The sequence below is a fragment of the Phalaenopsis equestris genome, unplaced genomic scaffold (genome assembly GCF_001263595.1).
Source record: "Phalaenopsis equestris unplaced genomic scaffold, ASM126359v1 Scaffold000428, whole genome shotgun sequence".
In the NCBI taxonomy this organism is placed as follows: domain Eukaryota; kingdom Viridiplantae; phylum Streptophyta; class Magnoliopsida; order Asparagales; family Orchidaceae; genus Phalaenopsis; species Phalaenopsis equestris.
In genome coordinates, this window is record NW_018164869.1 from 197,532 (window position 1) to 212,324 (window position 14,793).

Here is a 14,793-nt window from a genome sequence, read left to right on the forward strand (position 1 = left end):
AAAATAAAAGTACCTGAGGAGGCAAAAGTCAAATTTTATGGTGATAGATGATCATATTCGATGATAATCACATATTTGAGTACCTTTAAATCATTAAACAATGAAAGTCGGGGTTTTCTGCCCCACATGAATGAAACTACTGAGTGAAGTAATTAAATGATATTTCGATGGTGAAGGCGTATCCAGAAGTTTTCCTTGATAATTTACCAGGAATATTAAGGGAAATCTATTTTAGTATTGAGTCATTGCCAAGTTCGAGCCAATATCTAAGCCACCATATAGAATGACAGTAAAAGAATTGTAGGAATATTAAATAAGGGGTTCATCAAGCCTAGCACCTCAAATTGAGAAGGTTCAATAAAATTTGTGAAGACGAACGAGAGTTTCACAATATGCATTGATAACAAAGTTGATGAAGCACAAAGTTAAAAACAAATATTCACTGACGAGGATTGATGGCTTGTTTGATCAATTAAGAATTTTTGTATTTTCAAAAATTGACCTTAGGTCAGACTATCACTAATAGAGGAAAAAAAAGGAAGATATCGCAGAAATAACTTTCAGGACCAAGATATGGGCACTATGAAATTGTGGTGACACCATTTAGATTGACTAAAACACACCAGTAGTTTTTATGGATATGATGAATATGACTTTCAAGTAGCTTTTGGGATACAATTATGATTGTATTCATAGATAATACCCCGGTGTAATCGAGAGATGAACTCAGCCATATAACTCATTTGCATGTTTTTCTGCAATTTTCGAAGAGAGCGAATTGTATGCTAATTTTTTTAAAAGTGAATTTTGGCTTACAAGTGTGGCTTGTCTTTGACATATTAACAGTAGAGATGACATATCTTTAGATCAGAATAAGATCAAAGTAATTGCAAAATGACCGAGTCCAATTACAGTTACTGAGGAAATGAGTTTTCTAGCTCTGACTGGTTATAATAGGAGATTAGTAGAAGAATTTTCTCAGATAAATATGTTTTTATCCAAGCTAACACAAAAATTAATAAAGTTTGATTGGACTAATCGAAGTGAAAAGTTGTTTCAGAAGTTGAAGTCATACGTTTGATTAGTTAATAAATCACATTTTTTTAAGACATTCATGCATAGCATTTGTCTGAATGTTGTATTAAAAATGGAGGGTTGCGTTAGGTAGTCGACAGCCAACGTAAAACTTGTCGAAAAAAATTGAGAATTGTGTGATAGAAAAGTACCGCTAAGACTGAAAGGAAAATTTTATAAGACGGTGGTGAGACCTGCAATGCTCTATGGATCTGAATGTTGGCCTTTAAAAGAGAAGCATAATAATAAGTTAAGTGTTGCCGAGATGAGAATGATTAGGTGGATGAGTGGCTTTACACTTAGAGACAAAATGCGAAATGAATATATTCGTGATAGGGTTGGTGTAGCTCCTGTGATAGACAAAATTAGAGAAAGTCGTCTTAGATGGTTTGGTCATATTAAACGTCGACCATTAGATGATCCGATTAGGAGAGTAGATGTTTTAAATTCGACTTGTGTTAAGAAAGGCAGAGGTAGACCTAGGAAGACTTGGGCTTATTGTATTAAAAATGATCTTAATTTACTAGAAATAAATGAAAATATGACACTAAATAGGACGCAATGGAGAAAAAGGATTCATGTAGCCGACCCCACGTAGTGGGATTAAGGCTTTGTTGTTGTTGTTGTTGTTGTTGATGCATAGCATTTGCATTTTGATTTTGATTTAATGCATAATAAGATTATAATTGCTCACTAAGTAGTGATAAATGTATTGTCAAAATTAATTATTTCTTTCAGAAAAAATTTGAGATGGATATGTCTAAAGGAGAAAGTTAATTTACGGGAGGATAAATACTGATACTAGGTAGTAGAATGTTTGTTATAGTTTTAATTTCTTATACCGTTTATTTTTGAAAAAATGTTGAATTGTTTTTAGTTTGATTGTGATATTGTTTTACTGTCAAACTATGTTATTGCTTTTGATAAATTTAATTACTGTTTAATGTACTTTGTGATGTTCTTATTAATGACTCTTTGTTATTAGAAGTTATGATGGTTTATTATATAAAAAATAAGGTTAATATTGTCCACCTATATTTCCTAACTTGATTAATTCTATGTTATCAAATGGGATTGGGACAGTACATGCCCTGGAACAGAGCGCTCGACAATGCAGCACCTAGGAGTGTCATTGTGCCCGACATAAGTTCAAGAAATTGAGTGTTTGACAATGCAACACCTGGAGGTCAATGCCCCTGCACCTGGTCGAGCACCGCTATGCCTTATCGTGGTGCCCCAATGCAGTAACCGAATTAAGCAGGTTGAGGCTATAAGTTTCAACTTCACTCCTGAATTTTGTGTGCATTGCATTCGACTTTGATTGTTCTCTTGTAAGGAAAATGATGAGTGTTCTTAAGTTCCAAAAAATGTGGAGAGGTTTGAATGTAGTGTAATTTGTACAATTCTCGTCATTTTTATAGTAAATTTCTTGGTATGGAGTGGCTACCTATTTGTTTACTGTTCTCGAATGTTTTATTGTTTTTTGGTTCTATATGCGTCTATTCAACATTTTGCTTTGGATCTCTCAAATTGATTTTTATAAAATCTCTCACAAGTGATATGAGAGTCGAGTTTATGAAGATTTTTAGTTCAAGTGAAAATATAAGGTTGAAAGGTTTAATGATATGAACTTTAAAATGCAAAGAGAAGATTTTTTATCTCAAAAGAATCTATATTTGTCACTAGATGGAATCACCAAGAAACCGTAATCGATTACTCTGAAAGAATGGGAAGTTCTTGATCAAACAGCTCAAGGTTTCATCTGACTTTCACTTTTCTCATATGTTGTTTTTAACATTATAAATGACAAGACTAAAGAATGTATGAGAAACTTTCAACTTCAAATAAATTTTTTCTAATGAAGCCAAAAAAACACTAAAAATAAGATTGTCCATTACTTACTTCCAAAAACACCTCCAAATATGTTGACATAGAAAACTCATGATCTAAAAAAATAAAGAAATGAAATGTGCTCAGTCTGATAAAGCATAAAAAGTTTCTGAGACACCCTCTATTGAAGTCAGAAGATTCAATAGAATCACACGACTGATACAGAGATTTTCTCCTTCGTACTATCTATTGCAAACCGATAGTGGTGAACGAGAGTACAAAAATGAGACCACTCAAGTTGATGACTCAAAGAAATCTGGTTTACTATAGATGATGAGATGTAGTCATTAATGTCAAATCAAAAATGAAGATTAGTAGAATTACCAGATGATAAAAAAATATTGCACAACAAATGAGTCTACCGACTGAAAGAAATTAGATGGTAGCGGTAAAGCTTGCTGTGACGTAATTCCGACAAAAATAATGATTTGACCACATAAATATGTTTTTCCAGTAGTGAAGATGATAACTATCAGAGTTGTGTTGAGCTTAAAAGCAGTGAAAGACCTCAATTTGGAGTAGATAGATTTGAAGATATCATTTTTACATGGTGACTTAGAATAATAACTATACATGGTACAACCAAAGGGAAATGAAGTTCCATGAAAAAAAGTGATTGTCTACAAACTAAAGAAGAGTTATGATTTACAGCAGACCCTAAGATAATGATACATGAGGTTTGATAGGTTTATGTCAAACAATATGTACACAAAGTGTCAAGCAAAATACCATTGTTTCATTAAACATTTTGATAATTGTTATATTATGCTTCTTTTGTATGTGGATGACTTGCTGATTACAGGAGTAAATATGAAAAAAAAAGTAAGAACTTGAATAAGCAATTATCAAGAGAGTTTGAAATGAAGAAATTATATACAATCAAGAAAATTCTCAGAATAAAAATCAACAACAAATATGAGTGCAGGTACATTGACGTTGTAGCGGGTAGAATATATTGATAAGATTCTACAGAGGTTCAACATAAATGAGACAAAATCAATTTATATCCCCTTAGCTATTCACTTTAGACTATCTAAGAATTAATCACCTAAACTGAAGCATAACAAATATAGATGAAAATAACACTGTATGTTTTAGTTGTTCGAAGTTTGATATATGTGATGATATATATAAAATCGGACATTGCATATGCAGTGAGATTGATTAACATGTACATAAAATATCCAATAAAATATCATTGGGAGGCAATGAAGTGGATTCTCAAATACTTGAAAGCAACAATCAACAAATAACTTTATTTAGAAAGTGCAGAAATAGATTTATATGGTTACGTAGATTTATATCTGGCAGAAAAAAATTGATGGTAGAAGAATAACATGTTATATCTTCACTTTGGGGAACACAACAATGAGTTGAGTTTCCATGTTACAAAAATTCATTGCTCTATCCGCTACAGAAGCCGAGTATATTGCTATTACAATGACTACTAAGGAAATTATTTGGCTATATAATTTTATGAAAAATTTGAGCAAGGAGCATGAGAATGAAAAGCTTGATAATGACAGTATGAGTGTTATTCATCTAGCAAAGAATGTCGTATTTCATGTCAGGACGAAGCACTTTTGCTAAAGTATCATTTCATTCATTCACTCATAAAAAATAGATAATTATCTTTGGAGAAGATAAAGCTCAAAATCATGCAAACATGCTGATTATGATTGTAACTATTGAGAAACTAAAACTATGCTTAGCTTCAATTGCAGCTCAGGAAAGTTAGGACTAGGGATAAGCCACAGTTCTATTTATAACTATAAAAATGCTGAAGATTTGGAGCATAATTGATTGCAATTTTTCTCCAAGTGGGAGATTGTTACGATGTGAAGTTTGCTTTTGGTGATTAATTGGTTACTCAAAACTCTCAGTATCGCCAATCAAGCTTGAAAGTGTGTTTTCTCAAGGGTACGGGGGTGACCCTCTATTTAGATTTGAGGGCGTTGTCCCAAATATTCTTTTTGGTACCTAGCCCCCCAATGCCCAGGAGGAGGAGAACCACCGCGCTTGGCACATGCCTTTGAGCCTAGCAATCAACAATGCAATGCCCATGAGGAGCGTCATTATGCCCATCATAAGTCTAAAAACTCGAGTGTTTTACAATGCAGCACTTGGAGACCTGTGCTCATGTGCCCAGTGAAGTGTCGTTGCGCCCTATCATCGCACCCCAACGCCAGTAACCAAATTCAACAGTTTGAGGCTTTAAGTTTCGGCTTTAATGCAAGATCTTCATTGTGTTTTGTTGGATTTCGACTATTTTCTAGCAGCAAAGAATAGAAAGAGTATTCTTAAATTCTAAAGGGTGTGGAGTGGTTTGTGTTATAATGACTCTCAATTATGTGAACTAAGACAAAATCGTGTTTATAAGAAGGTTTAAATAGCTAATGGGTACAACGGTCATTTGACTATTTAAATATGTTTAACTGGTCATCTTGTATGGGTCATTGGTTTATACATATGTAATGATGTATATGAGTTGAGAGGGTTAAAGGAGAGAGAAATTATGAGTGCAAGGTGAAAAACCAAGAAAGCTTGTATTGAGATCAAGATCGATAGAAAACTTAGGATCAAGAAAGCCTGTATCGAGATAAAGATCGATAGAGAGCTTGAGGAGATTGGTTCATCCTTGATTTTATGCGGTGTAATCTTCAAAATTGTTTTAGTGAATTGTTTCTTGATTCCCTCCCGTGGATGTAGGTCCTATGGACCGAACCACGTAAATTCTCGGTATTTTTGTTCACATTTTCTTTGCGGTTTTCTTCCTTCTCCAATTTTTTCCTTGCTATCTTGTGGTTTTCTATGTTGTCCAGGAGCAGATTTCCTTCAATTGGCTCGTCTATGGGAAATTCCAGCCATCACAATGGGATCTGCTAGGTTTGACATCGAGAAATTCACTGGAAAGAATGATTTCGGCTTGCAGAGAGTCGAGATGAGAGCCCTGTTGGTGCAGCAAGGTGTCGTGGAAGCATTGCAAGGATCGGCGACATTGTCGGTCGAAATGCCCGAGAGAGAGAAGAGCAACATCTTGGACGGAGCTCACAGCGTGATAATCTTGAGCTTGGGTGACAAAGCTTTCAGGGAAGTGTCAAGGGAGACAACAGCTCAGGCCCCTCGGGACTAGGTGGAGGAATCTCTATTATGAGGTTCATAATTGGAAGACAAGGTGGAGATTTGTTATGATGACTCTCAATTATGCGAACTAAGACAAAGTCGCGTTTATAAGGAGGTTTAAATAGCTAATGGATACAACGGTCATTTGGCTATTTAAATGTGTTTAAAAGATCATCTTGTATGAGTCATTGGTCTATATATATGTAATGATGTATATGAGTTGAGAGGGTTAAGAGAGAGAAATTTTGAGAGCAAGGTGAGGAACCAAGAAAGCTTGTATCGAGATCAAAATCGATAGAAGAGAGCTTGAGGAGATTGGTGAGATTGGTTCGTCCTTGATTTTGTGTGGTGTAATCTTCAAGATGCCTTAGTGAATTATTTTTTTATTCTCTCCCGTGGATGTAGGTCCTATAGACTGAACTACGTAAATTCTCGGTGTTCTTGTTTGCACATTTCTTCTTTGAGGCTTTTTTTTATTTTTCTCGTTTTGCTTTCCTGCGGTTCTCTTGACAGCATATTTCATAACAATTTGTGTCGTCTGTGGGAATTCTAGCCACGACAATGGAATTTGTTAAGTTTGATATCAAGAAATTCACCGGAAAGAATGATTTTGGATTGTGGAGAGTCAAGATGAGAGCCATGTTGGTGTAGCAAGGTGTAGCAAGGTGTCGCGGAAGCATTGCAAAAACTGGAGGCATTGTCAGCCGAAATGCTTGAGAGAGAGAAGAACAATATCTTGGACTGAGCTCACAGTGTGATAATCTTAAGCTTGGGTGACAAAGCTTTAAGGGAAGTGTTAAGGTAGACAACGGCTCAGGCCCCTCGGGCCTAGGGGGAAGGGATCTCTATTATGGAGGTTTGTAATTAGAAGTCAAGACGGAGATTTGTTATAGTGACTCCCAATTATAGGAACTAAAATAAAGCCGCATTTATAAGGAGGTTTAAATAGCTAATGGGTACAACGGTCATTTGGTTATTTAAAGGTGTTTAAGGAGTCATCTTGTACGGGTCATTGGTCTATATATATATAATGATGTATATGAGTTGGGGAGGGTTAAGGGAGAAAGAAACTCTTAGAGCAAGGTAAGGAACCAAGAAAGCTTGTATCCAGATAAAGATCGATAAGAGCTTGAAGAGATTGGTTTGAACCAAGAAAGCTTGTATCGAAATCAAGATCGATAGAGAGCTAGAGGAGATTGGTTCGAACCAAGAAAGCTTGTATCGAGATCAAGATCGATAGAGAGCTATCGGTCATCTTGTATGAGTCGTTGTCTATATATATTTAATGATGTATATGAGTTGAGAGGGGCTAAGGGAGAGAAAAATTCTGAGAGTAAGGTGAGGAAACAAGAAAACTTGTATCGAGATCAAGATCGATAGAGAGCTTGGAACCACGAAAGCTTGTATCGAGATTAAGATTGATAGAGAGCTTGAAGAGATTGGTTCGTCCTTGATTTTGTACGGTGTAATCTTTAATATTTTCTTGGTGAATTATTTATTGATTCCCTCCCGTGAATGTAGATCCTTTGAACCAAATCACGTAAATTCTCGGTATTCTTGTTTGTATTTTCTTTGCGGTTCTTTCTTTTCCCATTTTCGCTTTGTTGTCCTGCGTTTTTCGCCTTGCTATCCCGTGGTTCTCTTGCCAGCAGATTTCAGAACATCTTGAATGTTGTGTAATTTGTACAATTCTCCATATTTTTCATAGCGGATTCTCTGATGTAGTGTGGCATCGTGTTTTTTTCCCTCTCAGGTTTTTCAACTATAAATCTTGATGTTATTTGTGATTTCTATGTTTTCTGATTTTGTACGCTTTTGTCCAACGTTTTATTTTGGATCTCTCGAATCATTTTTCGCAAAATCTCTCACAACATGCTAAGCTAAAACAAAAACTAATACTTAATTACTCGGGCAATTCCTGCTAATTAAAATGATTTTCACCATAATTCATGTGAAAGTAACATAATCCAGCACCTTTGTCTAGAATGCAACGAGAAAAAAAAAAGCAAAATGGTATAAACATATTTGCAATTTTACAACAAATTGAACCAACCCAATCACTTAATAACAAGGATCTAACCTTGCTATATCGAATAAACATATTATTAGTAACCGATTCATGTCTAAATTAGCATGACACCTGAAAAAGAAAAAATTGCAAACAAAAGTGTATCTTCAGATATTTTTAATGAAGCAAAGCATGTTTGTTATGATGCTACCGAGATCTGGACAAACATCTCCTTCATATCCAGCTATTTATGATTTTCCTAGGAAGCCATAAACAATAATGAGCAAAGATTGCAAACCTAAGGCAACCTGACACATCTAAAAGCGAAACTACACACAATGCTAAGCACTGACATAACTAAACATCAGATATGAAGCATGGTTATGGCTATCTCATAAACCACTTCCTTCAATCTCTGCACCACATAATCATGAGCTGAAAGTGTCAAACAGAACCACGCACAATCATTAGCTGCTTCCTCAAATCAGGAGACCATGAAAAACATCACATGCTTTATACTGAATCCAGATGACCCTTCGCATCACGAATCACTTCCTACCCCCCTAACACCAAACACAGCCAAAATTTACAAAAGAGACTAGCAATGAAGATCTGCTACCATATTCAGATCTAAAATCCAACAAAGATAGGAGTTTCGTTCAAGTCCTTCTGTATCAATAAAACCTTTTCTGGGTGATTGGAATCTGTCAAGTTCAATGAAAATGTGTTTCTTGTCTATAAAGAACCGCCCAAACAAACGCAACCACACAAAAAATTCATGCTTCAGCTGTTCTTCAGCAAAACCAAAGCCCAGAAGGAAAGTAACAAGAAAATGGCTACGACACTATACCCAAAATACCAATTTATTCTAGAAAAATCAACTAAAACACAAAGGAAAAAAAACCATAAAAAACCCTTGTTTTCGTAACAGTTGTCGAGTGTATCCAAAGAAGAACTTACCCATCTTTCTTTTCAATTTGTTCCCATTGGAAAGGAAGAAGAACGGCGGAGCTCTTATCCTTAGCAATTCGGGAGCGCAGAACGATTAATACATTCGAAAAAACTTAAAAAAGACGGCTCTCCATGTGCCACTGTATCTCGAGCGAATAATATATCACTTCTAGTTTGGGTTCAAAGTCCACTAATGATGCACCACATGTATTAGAAGGTGTTAAAAATAACGTAGCTCACTTGACACGTGGTGTTTTAAGATTAGACTTTGAATACATTAGAAGTCCTGATATAATATTTTTTTCCTGTATCTCTATTCTGACCGTACATTTCTTGGTCTTAGAAATTTTTTTTTTTAATATAAATTTAATTTTTTGGGACATTTTCATGCATGCCGGATAATTCTTATGCCTTAACACGTTTAAGGCCTAAGCTTTTCTGTTTACATAAATAACACTCAAAATTTAATATTATATTAAAAATTCTATTAATTTTTAATTTTTAAAACTGAAATATACATTTTTGTGCATAAACTTATGACATATAATATTAAAAAAATAAATTTCAAATTTTTGGAGTTTGATATGTAAATTCAAAAGAATGGTGTGGTATACATGTAAACTTCTCTTCTTTTTTAAAATGGCCCGGTTTGGGTTTTATTATTTTTTAAATAAAAATGCACTGATTGTTCTATACATGTTGTTTTTCAAATAAATAAGTTACGAGTGGGATGCGGTGTCTGATCCGAACCGTCAGGATTATTTTCGTTTTTTTTTTTTAATTTAGGTGGGACTCATCGAAATACATCTTGACCGTAGATCACCTGATTTACGGTCAGCTCGGACAGACGCATGTTGTGTCCGATCCGTATGGAATAATTTTTCCTCAGAGGGGCTGCCAATTCTATTCAAAACTCGAATCTCGGCATTTAATGATCTAATTTAAACTTTGGGACCATTTTCTTTCCCTGCATTAGCAAGCTACTTTAAATACCATGCAGGCGCTTCAATTTTATATAGAGGGGGTGGAGTTATATATATATATATATATAGACAAATTTCTATTATTATCATTACTATTATTGCAAGACTTTGGTAATCATCATTGTCACCATCATCATTTATTACGACTCCTGCTATTGTTATCGGTACTTTGCAGTTGTCGCCCACTATTGTTATTGGTATTTGGGAATTGTCGTCCGCTAATATTCGTTGAGTTTGCATTACATCTTCAAACAAAAAAAAAAAGTAAAATGATCTCTTGTATTTATTTAATAACTCCAAAATTTATACTATGCATTTCTTTTTTAGCAAATTAAATGACATTTAAATTTGAAATTAGTTTACGCTGATTTAAAATTATTGTGTGCGAATAAATTCGAGGTTGTAAAGTGATATATTAATGTCTTAGTATTGTATGAACAGTCACAGATGAAAAGAAAATTGACAGAGAGGACGACATGAGTTTATACGTTAATAACCCAAAAAATAAAAAATCATGAGATTTAGCGCAATTGAAATGATTTCATTATCTCAATGTTGATTACGATAATTTGTCGACCATTGGCTGACCAAGAGTAATTTTATACATATTATGTGACTTCCACTGGGTGAGTGGCATAATATGTTTAGGAAGTAGTGACGTCCTGATGACATTTGTTCAATGGCACAGATGGTAGTGATCTGATGATGGTGGTGGCTAGATGACAGTGGTGATCCTAATAGCGACGGTGACAACAGTGAAGACCAGGCAACGGTGGTCCTATTATGGTAGCGGCGGCGCTGCCAACAGTGGTGATAATTGTTAATCTGGAAGAACGGAAATCAGACAGCTAAATTAGGAGTTTTCTATAATTAGGAGCTTCCTTATTTAAATTATTTTTATTATCTTTATTCTGATTTATTTCTCTTTTAGTTGAATATTTAGATTATGAATATGTATTATTAGGTTACCTAAAATAGATTATGCACTTTATTTTGTACCTAAAATAGATTGTAAGATTATTATTTTAATGGAATGAAAGCAAAGGGAAAAGGCATTGAGCCTATTCGGGATTCAACCTATTTTCCTCAAAATTTTGACATTGTATCAGAACCAAATTTTTGTCCTAACCACCGGTAGTCATTGGAAGACTGTTGAGGCTCCCTTCCCGTCGGCTTTCTTGCGGGAAGGGAGGAACTATTTTTTTTGCCTTGATTCTCACTCGTCTGCTCGTCGTCTCATTATTTCTTCAGATCTCCTTCACTAGCCATCGTTGCTTCTACGACATCTTCAATTGCTTCTTCCACTTCGGCTTTGTCCGCTTCGACTTCGGCTTCTCCGTCACACTCTAAGATTGAAGGCTTCAACATCCTTCCTAGACCGACTGCTTCGGCTTCGGCTTCGGCAAACCCTAGATCTCAGGCTTTGGCACTTTCGGCTTCAACAATTCTAGCGTGAAGATCTGGGAACAAATTGTCCTCGTCGTCGCAGGAAAAATCAATAGCATTTGGATCGTGTAACAGGACACAAATCTTACTTGTGGGCTATGATCGGTAACATTTAGATCGTATAATAGGATGCAGATCCTACTAGTAGGCTATGATCGGTAGCAACTGGATCATATAATTGGACGTGAATCCTTCTCGTGGCTATGATTTGAATCTTTGGACGACAACGGTAGGATTTCTTGCTTTTCTTTGCTCAATTCATATTAGGTTCAGGAGTTGTAGCTGAGGCTTCGACATTCTCGACTTCGGCATCTTCGGCTTCAGCACTCACGACTTGAGGAATTTTGGTCCCGACAGTGTTATTAGTTTCTTGTTGGCAAATTAATGCTTCCTGATCAGTCAGCATCAATTTGAGGGGGGTGTCAATCTGGAATAACATAAATCAAATAGCTAAATTAAGAGTTTTCTATAAATAGGAGCTTCCTTATTTAAATTATTTTCATTGTCTTTATTCTGATTTATTTCCATTTTAGTTTAATATTTAGATTGTGAATATGTATTATTAGTTTACTTAAAATAGATTATGCACTTTATTTTGTACCTAAAATAGATTGTAATTTTATTATTTAATGGAATAAAAGCAAAGGGAAAAGGCATCGAGCCTATTTAGAGAGCGCCTATTTAGAATTCAACCTATTTGCTCAAAATATTGACATGGTATCACGTATCGACCAAAGACCTTAATCGAGTTGTTCGAGCTGACCAACAATCACATCTCAACCGAGGAGTACAATTCTACCCCTGCTTCCTTCAGAGCATATTCAGCCAACCATTGTTTGTAGAAGATCGCCCTCAGGCATGATATGTGGAGGTTGGGGGAAGACTTATATCCTTCCACTCACCCACATTATGAAAACAATCAACCACCCCAAGAAAATTGGGCAACCTACATGATTTACAACCAAGAGGGTTAGGTTTGATACTCTGACACAGTTGGCTCATTACAAGATGATACTAATCTGATTGTTGCTTATCGAGTTAATATTGATAATAACATCATTGTATGAATTTCTCTTGAGGAGCAGATCTGTGCCAGTGAAGGTACTGGGGAGATGTCAGGAGTGCCTCAAAGTGAAGGTGGTTGGGCATAGTTCTCCCAACCAAAGCCTCTTTTGACTGGCCCATTGACATGAATATCCTCGTCCTACAAAGATTGATGGTACCACCACAATAATGTGAATGGCATTCCATGAACAAGTTTGTCCAAAATTTCTTGTTGGCATTCCTCAACGTTATGATCATGGTCTCTGTGATATGCACAATATTTCTTTGGGTCCTGTAAAAAAGCTCTGATTCTCATCATAAGTGTCTTCTTAAAATATTCTTTATTTTATATGGCCCCTACTATCTAGACCATCAAAACTCTCAACAGAGTAGTCTTTGGTACCTCGTGAGGAGCGGGTGGATGCTCGTTATGATAAGCCAGTCACTGGTCAAGGTATCGAATCAAACTCCCACGGTGGTGACGTGTGTTTGCTCTCCTACTATCATGGGATGACCGATTGTCTTCATGACGCAGGTGAGTGGAAGGACGTAAAATTTTCCTCGACCTCTACCTATCATCTCTAGGGTGCCCTCTTCTATAGACAATAGGTGACTGATTTTGCTCTAACAGAAGCAGGCGTGAAATTTAACTCCCCTGTTAAGATGTGATTATTGGCTAGCTTCAATAATTTGGCTAAGGTTTTTAGTTGTTGAAGGTCCAAGGCATAGTAGAAAGTTCTTTCCTTAATCCCTTAAGGCAAGGTGGCATGTGCTGTTAAGAGTCCCAAATCCTGCTCCTTCGGTATCTCCTTGTGGATCAGATGATGAATGATCGTAGGCTCTCACTCTACCCCTGCTTGATCTGCAGTAAGGCTTATAAACTCTTCTGAGAATTTGGGTGCTCGTGAACTATACCAAGAACATTCATTTAAAAACTGTGAAGGCAATGATTACTCCCTCAAGCAATACGTTAAACCACTTGAGGGTACCCCCTCTGCATAGTAAAAAATAGGCGACGCTTCAATGAGCCTGTAATCCTTAACAAACAGATGACCGACTCAAAGAAGGCAACGTGCTTAGCTGGATCAGTTTGACCCCTTTTAGGTTCAACTTCAGATATTTATCGAAAAAATGCATTCTCTAGCTAGATGGGTGCCTCAATTCGGATGAACACTTGTCTATCTATCAGTGCCGACACAACACTGTCTAGGTACTGGAAATCTCCAATCCTTTCTTCATGCAAAGATACTCTTCAGCCATTGGGCGTTCACGCTTCTTGTCAGGGGTTTTGCTCCCTTCTTTGATTCAATACCTCTTTTGAACGGGTTCATCATGTCATCCTTTATCTCTTGAATTTTTTGTTGCACAAACTCCCTAGTGTATTCCATGTTGGTGATGCCTCTGATGTGATCTTTTTATCATTGTGCTGCTCCTCTTCTTGCTCTTAAAATGATTCAATCTCACCACACCTTTTAGAATGTTGAATCATGATTTATTTGTGTACCACTCCCATGGAATAAAGGTAAGAAAAGTTAGAGAGAGATGGTGAGAAAAATGCACCGTAATAAACAATAATTTTAAGGAGGGGTGCAACATTTTATTCATAGAATGATGCCCTATTTATAAAAAATGGGTGTAATATGTAAAGTTACATTTATGCCCCTGCTTTAATGGGGATTATACATGTTATTATAAGTATTTTACATATGTGGGCTGAGAGTCTGACAGCTCTGTGGCTCGGCTGGCTGTACTTGGGCGCCCTTAGTTGACACTGTCTGTCAGCTAAGCTAAATGGGTCCACCAATCATTTTGATCAGGTTAAAACTGTCGATTGAGTGACCATTTACTAGCAAGGGTCAGTGAGATTGACTCGGTCGTCCAGAGTTGAGTTGATTCGCTGATCAAATTTGGTTGCTGACACTCGATCCTTAATAAGGACCTCCCGTTGGAAGAGCAGAGATAGGCTATCGGGCAGAGAGTAAATCACAATAATCTGATAAATAACTGCCCTTAGACAAAGAGGTCTTGAGGAATTACTGAGATCCGTCTCACTGATTCTTGGTGATGTTTGAGGAGGCCATCAGATGCCTCCGATGGAATTGTAGGACCTGAGGGGTTTGCTTCCCTTTTGACTGAATTCATCGGGAGGAAAGGCTTAAATTCCCCCACATTCTGCCTCCGTTCGAAACACTCAGGTTTGAGCCTGTAGTTACCTTGGTTAATCTTAGTCTTGATGTTTCTGGTCAGACAATTGGGATTCCAAGTCTTCTATCG

The 14,793-nt window shown here is 36.3% G+C and overlaps 1 protein-coding gene across 2 annotated transcripts in view; it reads right to left on the reverse strand.

Annotated features, from left to right (window-relative positions):
• The window catches only part of LOC110027424 (protein WEAK CHLOROPLAST MOVEMENT UNDER BLUE LIGHT 1-like), a 30,504-nt gene extending 21,332 nt beyond the window's left edge, over positions 1-9,172 (reverse strand). For both annotated transcript variants that reach the window (XM_020728869.1, XM_020728868.1), the window contains exon 1: positions 9,056-9,172. In XM_020728869.1, the coding sequence (XP_020584528.1) occupies positions 9,056-9,059 (4 nt within the window). In that variant the 5' untranslated portion in view covers positions 9,060-9,172. The remainder of the gene's footprint in view (positions 1-9,055) is intronic.
• Between the last annotated feature and the right edge of the window lie 5,621 nt (positions 9,173-14,793).